Source organism: Penicillium verrucosum (assembly GCF_028828655.1).
Source record: "Penicillium verrucosum strain IBT 35672 chromosome Unknown utg000001l_segment0_segment0, whole genome shotgun sequence".
Classification (NCBI taxonomy): domain Eukaryota; kingdom Fungi; phylum Ascomycota; class Eurotiomycetes; order Eurotiales; family Aspergillaceae; genus Penicillium; species Penicillium verrucosum.
This window is the reverse complement of record NW_026643210.1, coordinates 11215032-11238086: the sequence shown is the minus strand read 5'-3', so window position 1 is coordinate 11238086 and position 23055 is coordinate 11215032. Positions and strand designations below refer to the sequence as shown.

The window sequence follows — 23055 nt, the reverse complement described above, 5'->3', positions numbered from 1 at the left end:
TATGGAGGTACACAATAGACTTATCTAAACGGTGACCACCGGGCTGAACTGACTGACTGCTCTTTTGCAGGTGCTGGTCTGGGCCGTCTTCTACCTTGTCCTTTGCTCCGTCTTTTCGATCTCGAGACCTTCGTGCGTGCCGCAGGTGCAGGAGTTCTCCCAATCTAATTGAATATGATCAGCGTAATTCTCAAAAATTTCAATACATGAGGCACGTACCGGATTCTGCCATTGACTGAAAGGCCGATGTCTTTCAGCCCAAGGTGGCAGCGTAGAGTCAGGTTTGATCTCATGGTCCACCAATTCCTCCCCTGCCCACACTCTGGCTCGACGAACAGCAGGAGGGTCAGGGAAATGTCTGACCCTCTGAATTGGATCCTTGACATACTTCTTGGCCTGTTCCAAGAACCCATCTTGCAGATTAGGTGGAATCTCAGGACTAGGTGCATCCGCCTGCGATCTTGCACCCGCCTGATTTTCTGTAGTCTTCTTCAACAGTGCCACCGGCGGTTTGTCTGATATTTTCTCCGCTGCAGTTGCTCGCATTTTCTCCCGTTTCTCTTTTCTTACTCGTGCGAACGACATAAATTTGTTCATCATGGCCTCAGTCGCTGTCGTCATTCGAGTCGCAGGTGGTGATGGTGCTGATGGGGATTCCATCCGCATCCGTTTACTTGACTCTGCAACCCCTCCCGTTTCGAGCTCTCCCATTTCCAATTCTTTCTGTGCGTCTTCCAATGTCCCCAGCGCCCCCGAAGAGGACTTGGTGATAGTTGTGCTTGGCGCTTTCCTTCTGACCCTTCGTGACGTTCAACACCGCCTAAGCTTTCAACTTGAACCAAACATTAGCATCATTGACTGGGGCGACAGATAAACAAACAGATCGACTCACAATTTTTTTGCTTCTTTCCATAATAATTCTCAATCTGTTCAGGGTCGAAGAGCCCATCATGGGGTACTGGCGACAGGCTATTCGTCGATTGGGCGCTATTATCGTCAGCGGCATTGAACTTTCTAGGTTCACTGGTCTGGGAAGAAGTGCCGACCTCGTCAGAGCCGGAGCCCGAGAAAACGCTACTACTAGGTGATTGCTCTCGAGAGCCTCGGGCTGAGTTGGGCTCAACCTGATCGTCATCGGCGTCACCAAAGATTGAACCATCTTCTGAGACTGCATCTAGAGCCCACCGGTTAGTGTATTGTCCGAGTAGGTCTTCAGTATGCAACATGTAATATCAACGGGTTTCGTCCTCTTCCCCGGAAACGTGGCAACCAATCAAAAACCTTGTTGCAGACGCCTCGGGTAGGGATGCTTCTAGGTAGCTCATTTGGTCTCACAGTATAGTTGACACACTCGCACACCATTCAAAGAGTCCATTGGCACACCCACCCATATCAGATCGTCTGATCACTTTGAATGCATATAGTGAAAGGGAAATAAACATGCACAGAATGAGAAAATCATGTCGAACTAAGTACATTTGTACTCACCATTTGGTGCATTTTTCCCATCATTCTCAAGAGGTACTGGGGTTGTCGGTTCCGAATAAGTCCCCTCTGGATTGAGTTCCAGGTCGGACTCCCGGGTCACAGACGACCTTCTAGAATCGCCTGGCTGACTTTCGTTGCTTCCCCGTTCGCTTTCCGGGTCTGGACTTGCCGAGCGCGAGGCAGTTGGCCATTCCTCTAATCTCGGGTGATTGGAGACAATGGAAGGCATGTGAGGCAGATACGGTTGCGGCATGTGATCATTTCGTGGTCGGACTGCCATATTTGGACGATCAAAGTTATTGAAGTAAAAGGCGTCACTTGGTCTTCGACTGGATTGCTGGGAGGACCCTGTCCCAAAGTGTCTTGTGAAGGGCACTGGCGGCAGAGCTGGGTACCAATTGTAACCGACAGTCTCAGCCTCGGGCAAGGGGCCCTGGGCTAGGGACTTATAGATGTGCTCTCGGACCTCCGTATCAATGAGCGTATGTTCGAGACACATATACGCAAATTCGAAAAGAGCCGTGTACTCTAACCCAGTCCATTTCTTGAAGTCTCCTTCTTCAAACGTCCATTGTAAACCCCCGAAGTCAAGTATGACACTAGGTTCTGAAGGTACCTTTAACCTTTCGAGTCGAGTGACCACCCAACGAGGATGTGGTGCAGCGCCTCCAATATAGATATCGGGTAGAGGCCTGTTAATTTCGCTCTTCACGCCTTCTGGGATGTCGGTTTTCCTCATGTAATCCCAATTCCCAATTTGTATAACCGGACGGTTTACTTTGGGTGGGCCGACTCGCACAGAAAGATCGGGAGAAGGCATAGTCTCAACCCTGCGCCTCTTGGCGCGTGGTTCTTCATCGTGATCTTCTTCGTTTTCTTCGCTTTCTTCGTCTTCGTCCTCATCTTCATCCGATTGATCTGGTGAAGCCGTCTCGTTAGGTGCTCTAGCTCCACCCTTGGTGGCCTTTGTCTTCTCGGTGGCCTTGGTGGCCTTGGTGGTCTTGATGGCCTTGGTGGCCTTGGTGGCTTTGGTAGCCTTGGTGGCTTTGGTAGCTTTGGTAGCTTTGGTAGCCTTGGTAGCCTTCGTAGCTTTGGCAGCTTTGGCAGCTTTGGTATTCGCATCAATTGTGCGTTTTGTGCCTTTCGTGCTGTTTTTGGCATTGGCAACCTTTGCAACCTTCGCAGCCTTTGCTGCAGCTTTGCTTGCGTCCTTATCGGCCTTTGCTGCGGCCTTCTCCGCATCCTTTAGTCGCTTCGCTGCATCCCTCGCAACTTTCTTTTCCTCCTTCTCAGTTTTCATTCTAGCGGCTTTGGCGGTTTTGGCGGCTTTTTCGGCCTCAGAAGGCTTAGCCGGTAGAGGCTTGACCTTGGGCCGAGTGCCCCCAGTCATTCCTCGAGTTGCGACCATCTTTTCGAGTTACTCGATGGTCTCCCAATCTGATTTGAGTTGTTAGCTAGAGAATCTGTAAAATGAGAGCACGGGGGTCATACTTATTATCAGCTGTTGCTGTTATAAATGATGGTGATTGATCTGGCGATAGAGTATTCAAGTCAAGAAAATCGTGGTGTTCGTGGTAGAGGATAAATCTGGACATGTTGGCTCTATATTAATATATTAATAGAAGACAGAGACGGGTCACCTATTCGAGCCAGTAGACAAAGCACGAGCAAGTGACGACGAAGAAACTTGCAGCTACTTGCCAACACAAAGAGAGCTAAAAATATATTTTCGAGACCTCTCTTCTTTGTTGATTGCGCCCAGTTTATTGCAGATGCGCCGAGTGCCCTTTGAGAAGAGCGTTCCAGGTCAATTTTGATCCAAATTTCCACTTCGTACAATTGGAAGTAGCTTTGGTCTAAATTAATCAGGGTGGCTAATAGGTGTAATGCAGCGAGTTTATAGTATTAGCAACCATTTTCAAGCCGGGAGCATTCGTTCACTTCAAATGAAAGGTAGGAGGGACTACAGAAGATCAACGCTAGCTCGTGAGAATGTAACAAAAAGAAGTCAATAGAACAGACCACCCAATTAATCCAAGAAACCGAAGCCGGGCAGCTGAAAGAAAAAGAAACAAGAGTATCATCGGGCTTCCAACGGATGAAAAACAATGAACAAGGACTGGAACCACAGAAAGCAATGCAGTACCAAAAATTCGTGTTCAATTTGAAAAATAATCGCATCAAAGAGAATCCATCTCAGAAACAGAATACCTCATTTTTCAGCCCAGATGATGAGGGTTGAGCCGGTATTCCTGATCATTCCGAGAATCCGCATCCATCATATTTACTTCAGGGGAGAGGTCCGGATTTTTGTATTTGAAATCCAAGTAGTATCCTACATATGTAGTATGTTTAGTACGTCTTACTAGACACCCTGGGGAATGGGGAATTGCAAAGAGGCCGGCAGGTTAGGGCTTCCAATATTACTTCCATACGGGGGATGTAAACTAGCCATTGCCATTTCCATCGACAAGCAAAAGCTGGCCAGGTGAGATTAAATTTGATCTGTGTCCAGATTCGGCAATGGGCCCCCTCATTTCATATCATGGAAATGCCTCTAAAACAAAGCGAAACATATTTCGCCGTTGTCTTGGGTCAGACACCAGAATCCGACCAGAACAAACAAAAAGCTTTCAGGATCGATGAACCCTGCGGACATGAAAAGATAACTATTTGATCGAACGAATGATCAGCATAGCCGTTGGAATGTACTTGGGAAGACATTCTACTATGCTGTCATTGCTCTGTGCTGAGGACTCAAAAACACCATATCAAATGCCGAAGGGCAGGATCGACACGAGAAAGAAAAAGAATTCATGGTAACTTCTGCCAACTGGGATTGATATGATTGACTGGGCCAGATTCAACCCGTCTTTGACATGGTTTGGGCTATTATTAGCGGACGCCTGTTAGCATACAACAAAGGATATGTATCCCAAAGTCAGTATCCAGATAGATATGAAAGCGCCACGTACAGGCCAGGCCATTGGGTTTAGGATGGCTTGTAATTTTTCAGCGTCATGACACAAAGAGAAACATCCTAGTGTTGGAGATGGTATCTCATGAACCTATCGATCTGGTTGCTGCTCGGATTCCCACATTCTGAGACTATCAAACCCCCCACCGGTCAATATCCAGTGTTTGTTCTCACATAATTTTGGGTTTCCAAGTTCGCAAAATTATCAAAGCAGAGACGAAGAAATTGTCCCGGTACTACAGAAAGAAGATTCGGAAGAATGTACACATGACCAGGTATTCTTTGAAAGGAGAATAAAGGAACACACAATTAGAGGACCTCCTCTCATATGCACCACGTTGGGCGCAATACATTAACTTTCGGTCTGTCGGCTCATGTAACGTACGAGTATGTAGAAGGAGCATGAGTCAGAAGTAAACACTGGTAGAATAAGAAAACGATCAACAGAAAATACTCTCATCACTGAGTTTCTCTAGGTATATTGGCAGCCCCCAAGGATAGTGGGGTGTCTGCATTATGTGGTCTTTAATTATGTCACAATATTGTAGACCCAAGCAAAAATGTGCGCAATGAATCGTATACACGTTTCCCATTCAGGTAGACCGCCTATTGCCAGTACCTGGGCTCGTCGAATACGTGGTAGCGGTGTCCGCGAACACCCTGACCGCGGAACAAGGCAGGGAAGCGGCGGCCAACGGGGACCATCTCTTCTGGGATACGCATCTCGTTTTCGGGTTCGGGCTCGCCAATGACGAACTTTCCAACCTATATCACGAAACAGTCAGAAACTAAGCCCGCGTGGGAGAAGAAATAAGAACAACAACATTACTTACCTGGATCTCCGTATCCGTGATGGTATCACGACTGATTCTGGCGTAGCCAGTGCGGTGCAACTTCTTGAAGAGAAGGTACTCGCACCATCTATCCCAGTCGGTAGGATCAATATCCTTCATCTGGCTACGATCGCTCACGTAGGTGTTGTAATTACCCTCGAGCGGCTTGGTGACGAGGTAACTCAGCAGGATCAGAGGACGCGGGGAGTCGCCCATCAGCTTTGACAGATACTCACTCTGCAAGCGCCGGTCCTCGGGGTCCTCTTCCTGTCCGGAGTGGAACACAACAACATCAACCATCTCGCCGTACATGTCGAGTGTGGCATGGATTGCAGGTGCCAGCTCACCGACAGGTGAGGGGAGAAGGTGGTGCGTAGAGTTGACGATGGGGAACTTGGACAACAAGGCGGAGCCCCAGGTGTGCTTGTTGGGACCGGGGCCGAAGTCAGTGTAGTAGCCAAGGTCCTCGGCGATGAACTGGGTGACGTCCTTGTTGCCCATGATGATACGCTGGTTGTCGGATTCGAGGAAACCAATAACATCCAGCTCAAGCTCACCAATGACGTCGCGCATGCGGCGCTCGGATGACCACATGTTGTTATCGAGGCCGAAGTGGACAGTCCAGATACCAGCGGTCACAACCTTGTCCTCCTTGTGATGAGGAGTGTAGTCATTGGTCGGGAAGCGGAGGTAGGCGATGGACACGGAGAGCAGTTGTAGCACAGCAAGGACGTAGATATAGTACGATCGCTGCTTCCTGCTGTTGGGGTTGACGGGCTTGTGAGCTTTGCGGGAGCGAGTCGAGTTCGAGGTCGCCGCAGAGAAAACACCCGCACCAATGGAAACCATTGTAGTGGTCATGAGCCAGTCAGTGTGCTCACGAAGGAATGGGCCACCTGGCACGAAGGCATAGGCAACAATCCAAACGTGGAAGAGCAAAAGGGCCACATATACGATGAAGCCGATACCGAAAGTGCTCGCAGGAGAGTGACGAACGCTGGACACAATCAGAACCGGAGCAACGGCCATGATATAGAACGCAAGAATGAGGGCGCCATAGAATCCAGTCCAGTGGTGGTAGCAAGTAAGAAGAGCAGCACCAATAGAGCCGACACCGAAGGCAGTCCAGCTTCCAGCGATTCTAGGGTGGAAGATGCCATACACAAGACCGGCTCCCATTGCGAAGATCGTCAGAGCACCGTGAGGAGCTGCAAGCGGTCCGCGCACTGGGTATCCGTCCCAGACCCACGAGATCATGGTACTCGAGTCAGTCAAAAGCGACACGATGGCGAACATCAGAGCGCCAAATCCAACACCAGCAAGAACGGACGAGCCCTTCTTGCCACCTGCTGGCAAGTAATCACCGCCGCTCGTGTTTGAACCCCTCTGGGATCTTAAAACAGCGAACAGAGCAATGAAGATGCCGACTTTGTTCCAGCCACCATTCTCGGCGTGAACAATTGGCCAAAGTGGGTTGTTGGTCTTGCATGCAAACTTGGCAACAACAGACATAATCAACCCAATTCCCCAAGCCATGATACGAGCTTCGAGGCGAGGAGTGTTGGCCCTTTCGGAAAAGAAGCTAGCGGTCCATGCTGCACAAGTGGTAGAAAGAGCGAACCCAGTCACAAAGAGACGGTTGGCAGGATCCTGGAACTTGTATCCGAGAAGACCCACGAGCGAGAGCAGATGAAGAAGGCGAAGATTCTTCACAGCTGCATATCGCAGGGATGGGATAACGTAGAGCAATGGGGACGTGCAGCAAACAATGGCAACCTCGTATCCGGAGATACCCATGTGCCAAAGAGGGAAATCTATTAAGATCAGACATGTCCATCAATACCAGAGAATAGATGTCACTTACACCAGACAAGGACAGGCAGAGCAGTCACTATGGTCCAGAAAACAAACTGCAGTCCATTGTCAGTAACGCAAGAGACCAATGATCGACTGGTATAAATTTACCCCATTGTAGACATCCGAGGCAGCATCAATGATCTCAGTCCAGAAGAAGCCCTCGCCAAAGGTATTGCCCACGGGCTTGTCCTTCCTACGTACGTGGTTAATTTCTGGGATGGTTGTAGTTGGTTATGGGATTGAACACACTCTTTTTCCAAGACAGAATCTGCAGTCGTTTTCAATTGCCTAATGAGGACAAACTTAGACAATGTTTTCTTTGTTCGAAACCAATGTAGCCTTTGACACTATACATTTGATGCGGGCAGTGTTATTTTGGAAGCCACGGTACATACCCTCTGCTAACACCCTTAACATCCCTTACCACCAGTTCGAAGCTCTCAAAGTCAAGAGCTGTGACAGCATCAAAGCCGACATCGAACAGGATTAGGGACCATTCAAAGAAGGCATATTTGGTGTAAGCTAAAGGTTTAACTCATTAGCATGCGATAACCCCCAGTTGGATGCTCACAAGGGCGAGTACTCACCACCAGGAACCTTGTGGACCTTGTGTTGAATAAAATAGTAGATCAACGGAACCAATGTTCCAAAGAACAAGCTGGCCATAATTTTGCGGTACTTAACGGCACGGCGGTTGTTAGGGCTGAGCGCAAGGCAACCCAGGGTCCACGGCAAAGTGGCCACCAAGTACGAGATCATGAAGATGTCATGCCAGTCATGGTCATCGGTAGACGTGACATAAGTCCAACCACCGCATGTCAATGTCCGGAAGATGCCCACGCCGGCAACCAACTTGGGTAAGGTCGAGTTCGGACGTGAAGTGAGGATGTACCACAGGAAGACGAGGGCGAAGCGAGGACCAGAAGTAATCGCAATGAAGACCTGGAAAAAGGATCGTTCGGGATATCGGTCACCGATGGTCGCAGACACGGAGGGGAACCATTCGATTGGGTAGCCGTAATGTTCATTTTGAACGATCTTGTGGTAGTGCAAAGCAACTCCAACAATCAACGCGCTGAAGAACGCAGCATATGCGAAAACCGTGTGAGTCCATGCGACCCATTTGCCGTTGATCTACAAAAATATCAAGTCAGTGGCGTTTCTAGATCCGCAATGGAGGGCGCTTTAGAACTTACGGTAACCACGGCATCTCCGTCCTTGTATCGGGGAGCCATGGCGGCGCGGAGGTAAAGACAATCTCTGCACCGATATGATAAAAAATAATTCAAAAATTGAGAAAGAAAAGAGCGTCAAGAAAAAGAATGAAAGGCAAAACGACTTAAACAAGATGTCACGAGCAAATGGCCCCTGAGGAGGATGAAAACAACATTCGGATCCCTCGGTGCTTCTAAGAGCCCTGTACGCTAACCCAAAGCGGTTAAGCGCACCCTGGGGCTGATCGGTGTTTTTTCAATGCGGGATGTCGACTTTTTTTTTTTTTTAACCTCTTCAGTGAACAGCAATCATGTCCGCCGCAACAGATAAGGCTCGATTCTTCCTCGAGAAATCAGTACCTGAGCTTAAGGAATATGAGCGCAAGAAGATTTTCACCAAGGTAAGCCGCAAAGCGGAGTTATTCCATCAGAATGACAGCTGATCAAGATGACAGGATGAAATTTCGTCAATTGTCAAAAAAAGATCTGATTTCGAGCACAAGCTCAACGCGCGCGGTGCGCAACCGGTGGACTTTGTGCGCTATGCTGAATACGAAATGAACCTCGATGTGCTACGAAAGAAGCGGGTGAAGCGACTTGGGATTCGGTCGGCAGGATTCAACGGCCAGCGACGCATCTTCTTCGTTCTCGACCGAGCTACACGCAAGTTCCACGGCGATATCAACCTCTGGGTCCAGTATATCGAATATGCTCGCAGACAAAAGGCACACAAAAAGCTCCTCATGATTTTCACCGATGCTCTGCGACTACACCCTACCAGCGCCGACTTATGGGTTTATGCCGCTAAGCACGTCCTCGATGACCACGGAGATATGACACAGGCTCGGAGTTACATGCAGCGCGGTCTACGGTTCTGCAAGAGCACGAGGACTATTTGGATTCAATATGCAAAGCTGGAATTGATTTACATCGCAAAGCTGGTCGCTCGCCAACGGATTCTCGGTCTTGACGAGGAGAGCCAGAAGCCCAAGCCGATTCAGGAAGCAGAAGTCGATGACACCGATGCCGACATGATCGCACTCCCATCACTCACAGCTGAGGACATCAACCCAAGCACAGGAGATGACGGAGAGGTGGACCAGGTTGCACTGCAAAACCTGAACGCCACGCCCGCTCTGAGTGGTGCTATCCCGCTCGCCATCTTTGATACCGCCACAAAGCACTTCGACAACGATGATCGGTTTGGTCAGGAGTACTTTGACATGGCTTGGGAATTCCAGGATGCGCCTTGTCTCCGCAAGATTTTGGAACATGTCATTGAGACGATGCGCGCCAACAAGCCTTCCAGCCCACGGACGCAGATTTGCTACACCAAGTTCCCGACCGCTGGAATCCCTCCCACATCCGCCGAATTCCCGCGGGCGCTTAGTAGCTCGCTCGCCCGCCTCAGAGAGTATCCCATGGGCAAGGATCTCGCACGCCAAGTGATCCACTGGCTTCAACCTGTTCAGGCAACAGAGGGCCTGGATCCTTCATTGCAGAAGGTTATTGCGGCTACCGTCCGCAATGCGGAGCGCGCGGCACAGGAGTAGCATACATATAGCATACCCAAGTATTTGTACTTAGCACTTAGGCGTTGATCGGATATTATCAAAATTCAGGGTCCACTGGCGAACTTGTCCCTATGCTATCAGGTGGTTTGCATGGTCATTATCAATCATCGTATTTGCTTCCTCGGCGACCACTTTTCTTGTCGCTGTGCTGTTTCTTGTTTTTAATCCGACCCTCATTTTGAGCCTTCTGTCTGTTTTTTTTTCTCCCGTTAGATTTGCTCAATTGCTTCCATGGAAACAGTAAACATACAACTTTTGCACACGATTTCTTTGCGCTTGGGAGGTTTCCCCGGGGATCGCCTCCTTAGCCGAACTTTGCAATAGCTGATAGAGCTTGTCATAACAGGATTCCACATTGTTAGACTGTTTCCGCTCCTCGTCCGACTGAATGACTAGACATTGTGTTCTTTCAGCGGCATATCGGGAAGCGCGTAGTGGATGGTGTATCAGGCGGGGAACTAAAGGCAGCAATGCGTCCAATGGGACTTTCAAGGTGGCCTTGGAGTTGACCCTATTTTCCCTCTCCGGATTAGCCAACATTCAATACTATTGATATTCAAGTGGGGAAACTGACTTGTTCACATTTTGCCCGCCCGGACCGCTAGATCGACTGAAGGAGACCTCGCAGATGTTGCGGGGAATGGTCTTGGAATTGAGGGTTTTGAGCCAATCCCTGGCTATTTGTACATCTTGGTCAGCCTGAGATGCAAATCTTCTCAGGGGTAACCTCAATGGTAGTGCCCGAAGGCTTTGTATACGCCATTGGCAATACATGAGAGGCGGATACACAATAACTAGTAAACTAGTTAGTTATACGAGAAGAAAACCGAAGAGGTGGAGTGTGACTAATTAAATCTTCTAAGAAACCTTGGAATGCATGCCGTTTCTCGCCAGGTCTAGCCCCCCTTAGCGTAGGTAACGGAAGCTTTCTATTTGATTGGAATAGTAATTTAGAGTGATTAGAGTGATTAAGGTAATTGAGTAAATATAGTTAGAGTGGTTAGAATGATGTATAATATAGTGATAGCATATTTATTTTCTACGTTGTAGTGATTGTGCTAGTTATATAACTAGTAGTTATATGGTTAGAATCAACCATTGCTATTTACACAATTTACCTTGATAATATCTTCTTTCTCCTTGAATTTATCTTAAAAAAAAATCAGAATCTAAAAAAAAAAAAAAAAAAAAACAAATATCATATCCTCGTGATATGATGCTGCAGCGGACATCCCCAAATTCAGAATCTCAACGCCTCCAACTGCTCACCTGACAAACTTTTCTCTCCCTTATTCCCACTTCTCACTAGAATCGCCCCCACCCTATTCCCTATTCCCTTATTCCCTTCTCCTCATCGCCTATTTTTCTTACTTTCAATTCTTCCCCTTTCCCTCTTGGGTGAGGTCTGAGAACTCCGACCCATCTTTTTCTCGCCCCACCTTAGCTTGCGATTGCGAAAATTCCTAGGACCCTCCCCGAGACTTTTTTCTCCGTAGATGAAACCTCCTCCTTCTCGAAGTCTACATGACGCCCAGTACCCCAGATGAAGCGCTTCACTTTCGCGGAAAGACTCTGACCCCGGAAAGCCCTCGACCCTTACACATCCCAGAGCCATCCAATATCCCAGTCTTAGAGAACCAAATGGACCCCATCTTCAACGATACCTCCACCTATGAACGCTCGGTGTATAAGCAGGTCCCGCAAACACACGATGGATGGTCGCATGGAGGGCTAAAAGATGGGGAGGGACCGAGAAAGACCCAAGATGCTGATAGTTTTCATGGCTTGCAACCGAATCGTGCGATGCAGAATGAAATGATTGCTTCTGCATACTACCCTCCCAACCCAGCGTCGGTGTCCGAAAACCCCGGCGATCCGAGCTCAGGTTTCTTTCATTCCGATTCCACTTATTCTCACCCCGCTTCGGCTGCTCCGGTATCCCAAGGCTTTGCCACTGGGAATGAAGTAGATCATGCCCATGACTCGGAGCAGTCAAGGATGCCGGATCGCCTAATTGATGAGAAGGACAGCGTGGGACATAGCGCGGGAGGTGTCAATTTCCAGCAACTCCTCGACAATCTTTCCCACCCCAACCCTGGTGCAACCATTCCCGCCTTTCCTTCGGCTGATAACACCTCTATCCACCAAGCACCTGCTGACGAATCCCCCAAATCCCAGGGCATCCCTGCCCACCCTCAAGCCCAAAGCCACGATTCTATCCAGGCCCATTATAATCCAAATGGCGAGGTGACATATCACCAACTGCCGTCTGCCCATGATGCTGCTGCTACTGCATCACCTGCCTACTCCACCCAACCTAGTAATATCCAACGCCAAGATCAGTCCCAACCATTCAACAGTGCTTCTGGAGGGGCCTCGGTCGCCAACAATATACTTCCTCCGGTTGCCACGTTCCCGCAAACCCCATCTACTGGTGCCGAATCTCAGGGCTCCTCGCAAGAGACTTCTGTCGCTTCCAAGAAAGGCCGTGTTGACAAGCAGGGTCGGCCAATCAAGCTTTCTGATGATGATACGCCCTGGGGTCCAGAGGTCCAAAAGAAATATGATGAGTTTCTGCACGATGAGCGGATCTATGTGACGGAAGGTCTTTGGGATCGGTTCCCAATGGGCTCCAGGTTGTTTGTTGGTCAGTTATGTTCCCGCCTATATCTCCTCTTCGTCGATCTAACAATTTTCCCATGTGCAGGTAATCTCCCCACCGAAAGAGTCACCAAGCGAGACATGTTCCATATCTTCCATAAGTACGGCAAACTGGCTCAGATATCGATCAAGCAGGCATACGGCTTCATACAGTTCCTGGAGGCGAGTTCCTGCCATGCGGCTCTTGGCGTCGAACAGGGAGCTATCGTGCGAGGCAGGAAGATACGTGAGTACCTGAAGCCATAGAGCAATCTTTCTCGCGAAGAAAGACCTAACTGTCCCCAGATCTTGAAATTTCAAAGCCTCAGCGATCGACTCGGCCCGCTCAAGCACCTGAAACTTCCCGTGCACCGCCGCCACGTCGTTCCCGGTCCCCTGAGTTCAGCCGTGCCGCTCCTGGGCGAACCAACGCCCGGGCCCCGGTCGATCGATATGACCGGGCTAAGCCCTATGAACCTAGTCGGCTTCCATTTAGCGATTTCCGGGATGAACCTTCTCACCGCAGCAGACGCGACGATTATCGCCCTCCACGATCACCTTCCCCGCGACCGTTTCGGGGTTCCAGAGATGGGTATCGGTCGCGCGACAGAACGCCAGAAAGATTTGATCGCCGCGAGCGAAGGCGCTCACGTTCTCCGCGTTCTCCTCGCTCTCCTTATTCCAGAGATCGACGTTACCGGAGCATCAGCCCAAGACCACGCGGCATCTATGAAGGCGAGGCGGATTTACCTGTACCTCGACGAGCTCAGCGAGATGTACCAGAGGTGCAGATCCTTGTGCTGGAGGAACTGGACAGGTAGGTTGAATGTCTTGAGATTTGCTTGAGCACAGTCACTAACATTGTCAAGGAACTTCGTTCTCCATGTAGAGAACGCTTTCCGCAACCGTGGATTGCGAGTGGATGTCCTGGTGCTTGGTCCACGGATCCCTCTTGGTGCCGCCGTGCATCGTCAGTTTATTGAAGGTGTTCTTGCCGTCGTCCGCCTTGCTCGTCCGAACCAAGTCTCTCGGAAGATTCCTCTGCAGCTATTTGATCGAACCGCTGGATTGGATAATGTTCGCTTCCTTGGTAAGCGTATTCTGCGTTCACTTCTCCGTCGATGCCTTGCTAATCCCTCTCTGTTCTTTATACACAGATTACCCGGAGCTCGAGCCCAATATGTCTGCTGAGCTCCTGAGCCACCAGTCCCAAGCGATGCAGCGAGGAGCGGCCCCGGCCGCATTTGCACCTAATCCTGGTTTCATCGTCCCTCCAGCACAGCCTATGCCGGTTCCTCCGCCTGGCTTGCCTGCGCTTTCAAATCCACCCAATATTGCCAACCTCATCGGTTCATTGGATGGTCCTAGCCTTTCAACCCTCTTATCGGCGCTCCAGCGACCTCCCCATTCGCAGCCCGTGTCTGCTACTCAGTCGCCCTTTTCCTCGCCAAACCCACCTCCGGCCGACCTCGCTAGTCTCCTGACCAACGCGCATCGGCCTCCACCTATGCAAACCACCCAACAACCACCCCTCCCCCACCCACCCTTCAATCTCCAGCCTGTAAATGCACCAGTCATCACCGACCCAACCCTGCTCTCGCTTCTGGCCAAAGGACTAGGTGGACAACCGCAGCAGGGCCAGGGACCCGTCGGTCCCCAGGTACAGAACCTGATGCAGCACCTGGCTAAATGGAAGCAATGATTTCACGACTCTCTTACTACCTATCATCCCCATTTGAACTTAAGGTTCATTTTGTCAATGTTCATTTTCGGAGCTTGGCGTTCTTGCATCCCTACCTGGTGGATTTTAGTGCTCTGCGTCGGTTCCTTTTTTTTCTGGCTGGCCAAAAACCAGTTCTCGCAACACTAGGCGTTTGCTTTTCTTTTCTTTTCCTCTTTGCTCCTCATGTGTCACAAGTGCAGTAAGTTATTAGGAGATATTAGGGCAATGCGGTACCTAGGATGGAGTTGGCCTTACGTTTCAACCATTGGACTCTTGCTCATTGTGATTACTGGTTTATTCGCCCCTTTGGACATAATATGGATGTTCTCTAGATACATATTTTGGGTTATTATTGCTTGTGAACATCTCTCCCTTTGGCGTCACGTTGTACGTACATATTCCCTCGGCCAGAGGGTGAGATCATATAATCTTACCTTGACAACTCGGCCACGCTTCGGAAAACTCGAGACAGTTTCGTATTTTGAACAGATTTGCGGGCATTTACACACTTCATATAATGGCCCTGTAATCCTTACAGGCGGCGATAGACTGGTAGTCGTTTCCAAAGTTTTGTTTCATATCCTAGCAAAATATGGCAGAAGTTATCCACTAGTACGTAGTCTTACGCAACCCAATGCATTGCAGTCAACACTGATGAGCCCTCGATCTTAAAGCTTAGGTTATACAAGGCATACATGGTAAGACTGAGCAAGCAAGCCATCCCAGGCTTGCAGCTTCCAGCAATGTACCTTTGAAATGGAGTGATCATCAAGGTACGTGATAAGAGAGGATATGCTACATATTGTACAAAAGCCGCCGACAAAGTCCCCCTAGCTTCTTATTTCGAATTCCAGCCTTTCTCCTTCAACTCCTTCACCTTTGCCGCATCCTCCTTTTGAATGCGCTCAATCGTCTTGTCCCGGTTGAACTCCATCACACGCTTTTCCTTGAAGTATTTCACCTAGTAGACGTCAAGAATCTTGAGTCAGCAATCTGCGAATGAATAGATATAACGTAGAGCAAGCTAGAAAGCACCAAAAACCGGCAATTCTGAGCAGACAATTAAGGATAGATCCAACCGTACGTACCCAGCTTTGTGAACATGCCGCCTCAAACTCCGCGACCTCCTTGGCGCACTTCTGTCGCGCCTTCTTATCATCTTTAATGCCGTCTAGAATATCGTTCTTGTCAAGACAGGCGAAGAATGAATCGCGACCCTCCCAGCAGCGCGCGGACTCGTTCGGTCTGGGGCAATGCGGCCGCCGTCGGAGGCTGCGTTCTTGTTTGAGTCGCCGGAAGACCAAGGATTCCAGCCCATTTTGGAGAGATGATTATGTTGAGGAGGGAGCGGATGAGGTATTGGCTCGTCGAGTTCAATACAATAGAGAGTATCCTGTAGTTTGTAGCAAGTTGTGCAGCCAAAAGGTGTCAGTGACGGCAGATGTCGAGTTGTTGGCGGGTCGGGCCTGTGACCGCCAAGACCGTTGATCCCAGGCAGGCGATCTCCATCTCCGGTCCCTTTTTCACTTTCGCACCTCCACGTTCTGGAATTTACATATAATTTTGAAGCCTCTGGCAGCGGATACTTTTGTTTTTTCTGGATTTTACTTAGATCGCCGTCCCGAATAGCGTTGCATGTTCCCTTCCCTTCGCCTCCACCATTGTACCCTCGCCTCGGGCGCCAAGCTCAATCCGACCACCTTGACACCTCGACCTTGAACGGAATTCACGAGGGTGACAAGAAACCCGATTGTCTATCTAGTTGATGTCCGCGCGCCGACGTCCACCAGCGCGGTCGCGCACCGAACTCCCTCCGCTGAAGATCGTCCGCAAGATCCTCTTGCTGCAGCTCGCATACTATGCCTGCGCCACGGTCCTCATCTTGTTCACAACCGTTGTCTATGGCGCACCGTTCTCGCTAGACCTGGTCTTTGGCTGGGACTCCCTGCGCGGTGATACGACCATTGGATGGATGTTGGGGTTGGTATGGATGTTGAATTGCATTATTAGGTGAGTTGTCCACTGGTTCGACCTTGTGGGCAGTAACCCGATCAGCCGGCTAACTATAATCTCCTCTCGGGGATATTCAGCGTCATGTTCCTACTTGTTTTCGTATCCCGCTCCAAGCTGGTCCCGGATTTCGCTCTGACGATCCACTTCCTCCACCTCATCGCCACTACTTTGTACACTCACTCCCTCCCGTCAAATCTACTTTGGTGGGGGCTTCAATTCGCCAGTGCAGCTATGATGACATTCCTCGGCATGTGGGTATGCCAAAGACGGGAACTCGAGCCTATCAAATTTGGTGGACACCGTGATAGCACTCAAGCTGGCCCGTCGTCACAAGAATCTGCCGGCGATGGCCAGCAGGAGTCGAGCTTTGGCCGTGGCCGCGGTCGAGAACGCAGCTTGCAAGAATATGAAATGGATGATATGAAGCACACCGGCGAGCATGCTGTATGAATCGATCGCGCTTGCTCGCCACTTCGCCCCCTGCCCCATCGTTGATGTTCCCCGTTGGGGCTATGAACGCCTTTTTGCTGCCCTATTATACCGCTTTTTTTCCCTTCCTATGTCCCAGCCTACCATGGACTGTTTGATGCACCTCTTCCATTTTGTATACCCTTGCGGCAGTTGCATCTGTATAGATGGCGTTTGTTCTGAAGGAATTGATTTCCATATTCATTTTGTTCGATTCCTGTTTACATTAATACCTGCTAGGTTTGTACTCTTTTTCTCGATCAGACAATCTGACGAGCTATATGAAAACAAAAATCGTCTATAGTCTCTACTTCTTGAAAGGAGACATTGTCTCTCGTTGTACCTAAGATTGGCATCGATCTCATCAAACGTAAAATGCAACTGAGTGGAAACTTGTGCTATCTGTTATGAAGAAAGTATCCACGTGCTATCTAGAGTAAAGTCTGATGGCAACACAGCTTCTACAGGGCCCTCCGTCCAAAGCAGCCCTGGACAGAAATTGTAGTACGCGATTTGCTCTCGGCTTCCCATGCTGCCTTCCCGGCTTCATAGCCGTCTAGATAGCCATCTGAAAGGCGCGCATATATAGGATCACGGATAATGGCCAGCCTACATTGCACTACTACCTTTTAGAATCGTATCCTTTGCGGGCAACCTCGCAAAGTGAAAAGTGATTTTGAACTTCATCTTTCGGTTGTGGTACTTCCTGTCTTAGGCTTGGAGAATACATATGCTACATGTTTAGAAGAGCTTTGAACCGAATTGGAAACTGGCATATATATTATTGACGCTTTACTGAAGGAACCTTCCGTTGGTCTCTTCGACGAGCAAATCAAACTCGGGCTGGAACTCAGTATAGAAGTTGTGCTAAGGTTGTTAGCATACATATTCTCAAGCACTTAGGTTTATATATACTCATTTCACTTACAGGATTCTGGGCAGCCTCGGCAGTGAACTTGGCTGCATCATCATTGATGATCTTCTTTGGGAGACCATTGGCTGCTGCTGCTTCAGCAAGAAGCTGTGACTGACAAGCGTTCTCTAGCATAGAGTAGAGGATGGCTGCTTCATCAACAGTCCGGCCGACAGTAAGTAGGCTGTACAAAGTAAAATATAATTAGCCAGATAGAACTAGACGCATATAGCAGAAACAACCGCGAAAGTCGACTCACCCATGATTTTGCAAGATGCATGCAATGTTTTCCTTGCCCAATGCTTTCGCAATCGCCTTTCCTTCCTCTACCGACAGAACAACGCCGCCATGATCTTCGTAAACGCCTACTCTACCAAAGAAGTTGCACGCGTCTTTATCCAATTTGTCAGCACCAACACCAATGCCAGCTCAAGAGAAAAAGAAGGCCACTAACCTTGTGTAAGCATCTCAATTGGCTTCCCAAATGAGCTCCACGTCTTTCCATGAATACCATGGGTGTGCGCCGCAGCCGTAACATCTGGGCGTGCTTTGTGGATCTCAGAATGGATCAGGAACCCGGATTCATTAACAGGCAGCTGAGCTCCCCCGTCGACGACGAATCCATCAGCATCCAGCAGAACGAGATCCGAAGCCTTGATAGTCGAGAAATGTTTGGCGAACGGGTTCATCCAGAAATGGTCTTTGAGGATCGGGTCTGCAAGTCGTCAGACTACCACTTGCTCGCTCATAACGCATATTTTATTCAAAAGAGAGCGTTTCACTTACCTCGCATCGAAATGTGCCCGGAGACACCCTCCCCATACCCTAGTTTGCCAAAGTATCGGAATGCAGCAGCCATGTGCTCCTTCATCCACTTACGCTTCTCGGTCAGGTCTGAGAATGTGGGAATGCCACGGAGTTTCAGAGTGCCATTTCGGCCTCCACGAGCCAGACCCTGGAACGATGTGTCGTTTGCCGCTGGTGGGAGTGGAGGTAGTTGATCTTCGTTGATCACGCGAACGGACTGCTCTTGCTGTGTTGTCGTTGTAGATGTCGACATGGTGGAGAATTGTCTGAATTGTCTTGGTTTAAAGTACTATCTCAGGAATTGAGCCTTTGAATGTTGAGAGTTTATATTCGTGAGGTCTGGTTCTCGGACTTAACTCCGAAAGCTCTTATCTATGGACGGAACCCCGCTCTGTCGTTGGAAGGCGCTGGCAGCCAATGCGTTCGAATACATTTGGAACTTGAATTTGAAGTGGAAATCGATCATCTACGATGCCGTACGGAGTAAATGTACGTATTGGCTCCGGAAGGACAAGATTATAAGATTGGTCAAGGTGTCCGATGTTGGCTCTTTACCTGCAAATCTATAGAATTTATCTGCATGGCCGCATTATATGTATTATTTCATGAGCTGGGTATACAAAAGTAAGTCTTGATCATCTATATTATGTGATTTATATTACCATCCACATGCAGTATAGGCCTCATCGCCTAGTTACTCTGTAGGTAATCTTCCAAGGTTGGAAGATGTATAAAATGACTAAGCAACAACACGTGACCCGTTATCAGCCATGTGGGCTTCCTATCTCCAGGCCAATATCCCTCTCTCCTCCAATGACCAAGTCGTCTGATGTCAAAACATTGAGAGCCGCATTGAAGACATATTATTTCTGAACTCCACATGCCCCTGATTGGCTAGCTCAAAAGGTGTTCCTCAGTTACTTCATTGCTCTTTTTTTCTATGCGACTCCATTGAAATAGACATTGGACACCTCTAAACCCATCATGGCGGAAGGAGATCCCTCATACATAGACTATGAGGCCTTCTTAGACCCAGACTTCTCCCCATCTTCATTCGCCAATACATTGGTGACAAGCACAAACAATGCAACAGATACCCCGTTGGATTTGTCAACACCATTGTCACGGGTGCTCTTTGATCTTCAGGAGATTGACACACATATCCATGCATTGACAACAAGATCAGCACTCCCATTGCTTTCACACACCCAAAGCCACACTGCTGCTGCCGATAACATCTTGAAACAGTCAGGGACACAGATTGCTTCTGTGACTCAAGGGTACGAGCGCCTCCAAAAGGAGGTTATCCAAAAATGGGAAGCAGCCGACGAAGCCCGCGTTGCTGCTGAAAACTCGCTTGCAACTGTCCGCCTAGCCAGAGCTGTTGCGCGCTGCCTAACCCTGGGCAGACAGCTGGAGAGCCAGGTTTCTGAAATAACCGGACGAGGCGCAACAGGGCCGACGCCCTCAGCAGGACCGGATGGAGCAGCCTCACCGTCAACCGGAAAAGATGGCTTCCGTGCCCTGGAACGAGCAGCGTACACAATTTTGAATTTGCGAGAAATGCTGTCAGCCACTACACAGGGCGAGGAAGGCTACGGTTTGGATCGGGTGAAGGTCATTCGCACTCTACGCGGAGAATTTGTCATTCCCGCAGAGAACATGGTCAAGTCAAGAGCGCAACAGGCCATCAACAGATTCTCTTTGTCCTCGAACTCGGCAAGCGCCAATGGCCAGTCATCCGTGCCGTCTGGCTATAAGCAAGCCCGCGATGCACGAACACGGCTCGCAACCGCCGCCACAACTCTATATCTTCTTTCGCCTCCACCGAAAGGCGACATCACTACAGCCGACTACAAGCCCGAACTCCTATTGTCAACATTACAAGGCTTTATGCACACAGCGATCATGACCTCTGTAAATTCCCTCGCCCGGGCTCTTACTCAACTCCCAACCATCGACCGAACCCTCATCGACACCTCCGCACGATGCCAAGATATAGTCGCGTTGGAGAACATTCTCAGAAATCTCCGCCCACCACCACACCCTCTCTTGGCATCCACTACCATAACCGACGAACCCGCCACCGAATCCCAACCAGCGGCCCCACACAAATCTAATCTCCTACAGCCTCTTCTCCAGGCTCTAGACACATCATCACTTCCTTCCTACTATTGGCGCTCCCTCGCCTCGTCTCTCGCCCCGCGTGTCCAGGAAATCGTCAGCCGAGGCGGTGTCTCTTCTCGTACATTGCGAACCAACCGTGATCGACTAAGAATCGAGATCAAAGAGTGTGTGCTCCGTGCGTCGCAGGTGTCTGCTACCAGCCTGTTGGCTGAGAAAGGCCGACCTGGCACTGACACGGTGGTGGTTGGAAACTGGGAACGAGAAGCTGCTGTGATGGTGAGCTCGGTTATTGGTCCTCTGGGTCGATAATCCTCTGGCTATTTCAAGCATGATGTACATTCCACCGAGTTTTTACAAGGGGATTCAAGATTCGGTACGAGATAGATGAGTTCAGTCGCAAGGACTAAGTACAACCCCAATGAGAAATATAATTGTATGGCATCATCTATCTAGGGATCTAGGGTGGTATAGTACATGCACAGTTATAATATATTGTAATTAAAATACCCAAAATTACTAACAAGCTTCACCCGAAAGGTCATCCATAGTTCACGTGCAACTGCCCCCTCCAATTTACCCAATTCAACCTCCTTCCAACTTGATCTGACCTCCGGCATAAAATTGATGTATACTGTTGGCTATGGTGGACGAACAGACAGCTTTGATCGGGCTTGATACTCCTGTACCAACAAGGTCCTGGAAGCTGACCGTTTTCGTTGCCTGCTTAAACCTCTTTGCGGTACGTCAGCGACCAATGTGCAGATCACAGAGCTAACTCATCATAGATGAACTTCGTCAACTATGCCGTGAGTCTAAGCAGACTTGGGTCCTCCGACACACCATGCTTACTTACTAACGGGCGGCACAGCTTATTCCTATCATTCCGGATTTGTTGGCTCAAAGCCATGTCAACCCTGGCCACTGTGCGGATTCCTCTATGATTGTAGGTGAATGTTCGAATGACTGAATTATTCTAGATCAGGAATGGACGACGATCATCCTAGGGCTCTGGGCTTTTGTGCGAGCAGTCTCTGGTAGTAAGTAATTTCTTCCCACAGGATTAAGCAGATATAAATTAATCATACAATGTAGCTCTCGTTAGTATTGTTGCGGACGATATCCATAACATGAGAAAATCAACTCTCATCTCCCTGGGGCTAATGGCAGTCTCTGCACCCCCTATGTTTGTCTGCTCTGGTATCAGTCAGCTAGTTCTTGCACGCGGGTTGCATGGCGCAGCATCCGCTGCCATTATGGTATCGAGTATGTTTCTCGTCAGTGTCCAGGTTTCAAGTCAGGATAACGGAGCAGCCATGGGTTGGATCGCTCTGGCCATGACACTCGGTTGTCTTTTTGGATCGGCAACTGGCGGCCCGTTATATCAGTACGCCGGGGGTGTCGGTATCGTGGTAACCAGCGAAGTGCTGATCTTTTCCAGCGTTTATCTAACGATCTATGAGAGCAAACGGTATAAAAGGTGCGCCACCACCGTGGGTCATAGTTCTCAGGAATTGGCTCAAACCAGTGCAGACATTGAAAGTGCACTGGATAAGCCATTGCTTGGCAGCTTAGGCCATCGCATGAAAGATTATTCTGATACATTTCTCTTCCTCGTCCGACAACGCAAGGTCATTACCATGCTTTTCTCCATGACAATACCCTGCATTTGCATGGCATGCCTCGAAGCTGTGAGACGAAGACTTCAAACGAAGACTGATTAACAGTGGTGTGCTGACCGTTGCAGGTACTACCGTCTTTTATGAAGAAACACTTTGGATGGAGTCAGACGCAGATGTCTCCTGTCTGGTTTCTGCAATCCTTCCCCCAGATTGCGAGTCCTCTAGTTGGCAAATTAGTGGACCGACATGGCACAAGACTTAGCTTTTGCAGTGGCTTTACTACGACCGCGTTTGCGCTGACCTGTATGGCCCTTGTCCAACAGGACAGCATCGTGGAGGTAGGCATTTTCGGGACAATGATCGTTGTAATGAACGTGGGGACGTTGCTTGTCGTCATTCCGTCAATGGTAGGTGGTCCATTTGTTTCGCTCTTGCTCCCTCGCTTTTCTTTCTGGGAGTCTAACTGTCCCAGGCAAGCGTATCTAAATCTATGGATCTTGCCACCGAACAAGGACAGTCAGAGCCTGGCAGAGCAGTCGCTCAGTTCAGTGCTTTGCTGAACCTCGCCATGACTGTACCGGGTATGGTGGGCCCCACGTGGGGGAATATCGCCATGGAGATTGGGGGTTGGACCACCCTCTGCCTTTCCCTGGCATCTCTCAACGCCGTAGGCTGGCTCACCATCCCAAACCGAGAAACAAGGGACGAGCTCGAAATCAATGAAACATTGGACGAAACATAGAAAATCTGATCGATGATAGACAATCTAGATACATCGACATGAGCGCGGAATTGAACAGAG

At 49.3% G+C, this 23055-nt stretch overlaps 10 protein-coding genes across 10 annotated transcripts; 5 read left to right on the top strand and 5 right to left on the bottom strand.

The window, feature by feature from the left end:
- Window positions 1-90: 90 nt before the first annotated feature.
- N7516_004122 (uncharacterized protein) lies at window positions 91-2896 on the bottom strand (the record flags this gene model as incomplete). Its single annotated transcript, XM_057216842.1, has 3 exons — window positions 91-785; window positions 893-1174; window positions 1489-2896. 3 exons carry the CDS (start codon window positions 2894-2896, stop codon window positions 91-93), a joined length of 2385 nt encoding a protein of 794 aa, XP_057078725.1.
- Window positions 2897-5071: 2175 nt separating this feature from the next.
- N7516_004121 (uncharacterized protein) lies at window positions 5072-8390 on the bottom strand (the record flags this gene model as incomplete). The annotated part of the gene is made up of 8 exons (XM_057216841.1): window positions 5072-5230; window positions 5299-7112; window positions 7163-7208; window positions 7264-7348; window positions 7405-7443; window positions 7551-7677; window positions 7743-8289; window positions 8352-8390. 8 exons carry the CDS (start codon window positions 8388-8390, stop codon window positions 5072-5074), a joined length of 2856 nt encoding a protein of 951 aa, XP_057078724.1.
- Window positions 8391-8680: 290 nt separating this feature from the next.
- Window positions 8681-9922, top strand: N7516_004120 (snoRNA-binding rRNA-processing protein UTP6; the record flags this gene model as incomplete). Its single annotated transcript, XM_057216840.1, has 2 exons — window positions 8681-8770; window positions 8825-9922. The coding sequence occupies 2 exons, from the start codon at window positions 8681-8683 to the stop codon at window positions 9920-9922; spliced, it is 1188 nt and encodes a 395-aa protein (XP_057078723.1).
- Window positions 9923-10043: 121 nt separating this feature from the next.
- Window positions 10044-10717, bottom strand: N7516_004119 (peptidyl-tRNA hydrolase domain protein; the record flags this gene model as incomplete). The annotated part of the gene is made up of 3 exons (XM_057216839.1): window positions 10044-10134; window positions 10194-10454; window positions 10518-10717. 3 exons carry the CDS (start codon window positions 10715-10717, stop codon window positions 10044-10046), a joined length of 552 nt encoding a protein of 183 aa, XP_057078722.1.
- A 750-nt stretch (window positions 10718-11467) lies between these two features.
- N7516_004118 (putative RNA-binding protein (Nab3)) lies at window positions 11468-14285 on the top strand (the record flags this gene model as incomplete). The annotated part of the gene is made up of 5 exons (XM_057216838.1): window positions 11468-12590; window positions 12651-12811; window positions 12890-13368; window positions 13453-13673; window positions 13741-14285. The coding sequence occupies 5 exons, from the start codon at window positions 11468-11470 to the stop codon at window positions 14283-14285; spliced, it is 2529 nt and encodes an 842-aa protein (XP_057078721.1).
- A 782-nt stretch (window positions 14286-15067) lies between these two features.
- On the bottom strand, window positions 15068-15624 carry N7516_004117 (uncharacterized protein; the record flags this gene model as incomplete). The annotated part of the gene is given in 3 exon segments (XM_057216837.1): window positions 15068-15267; window positions 15395-15490; window positions 15502-15624. The coding sequence occupies 3 exon segments, from the start codon at window positions 15622-15624 to the stop codon at window positions 15145-15147; spliced, it is 342 nt and encodes a 113-aa protein (XP_057078720.1). The 3' UTR covers window positions 15068-15144.
- A 447-nt stretch (window positions 15625-16071) lies between these two features.
- On the top strand, window positions 16072-16769 carry N7516_004116 (protein SYS1; the record flags this gene model as incomplete). The annotated part of the gene is made up of 2 exons (XM_057216836.1): window positions 16072-16316; window positions 16397-16769. 2 exons carry the CDS (start codon window positions 16072-16074, stop codon window positions 16767-16769), a joined length of 618 nt encoding a protein of 205 aa, XP_057078719.1.
- Window positions 16770-17579: 810 nt separating this feature from the next.
- N7516_004115 (class II aldolase/adducin domain protein) lies at window positions 17580-18760 on the bottom strand (the record flags this gene model as incomplete). The annotated part of the gene is made up of 5 exons (XM_057216835.1): window positions 17580-17654; window positions 17716-17884; window positions 17960-18092; window positions 18155-18415; window positions 18487-18760. The coding sequence occupies 5 exons, from the start codon at window positions 18758-18760 to the stop codon at window positions 17580-17582; spliced, it is 912 nt and encodes a 303-aa protein (XP_057078718.1).
- A 731-nt stretch (window positions 18761-19491) lies between these two features.
- N7516_004114 (putative Golgi transport complex component Cog5) lies at window positions 19492-20943 on the top strand (the record flags this gene model as incomplete). The annotated part of the gene is made up of 1 exon (XM_057216834.1): window positions 19492-20943. The coding sequence occupies one exon, from the start codon at window positions 19492-19494 to the stop codon at window positions 20941-20943; it is 1452 nt and encodes a 483-aa protein (XP_057078717.1).
- A 331-nt stretch (window positions 20944-21274) lies between these two features.
- On the top strand, window positions 21275-22995 carry N7516_004113 (uncharacterized protein; the record flags this gene model as incomplete). Its single annotated transcript, XM_057216833.1, has 7 exons — window positions 21275-21373; window positions 21420-21440; window positions 21503-21581; window positions 21639-21671; window positions 21727-22322; window positions 22379-22660; window positions 22726-22995. The coding sequence occupies 7 exons, from the start codon at window positions 21275-21277 to the stop codon at window positions 22993-22995; spliced, it is 1380 nt and encodes a 459-aa protein (XP_057078716.1).
- Between the last annotated feature and the right edge of the window lie 60 nt (window positions 22996-23055).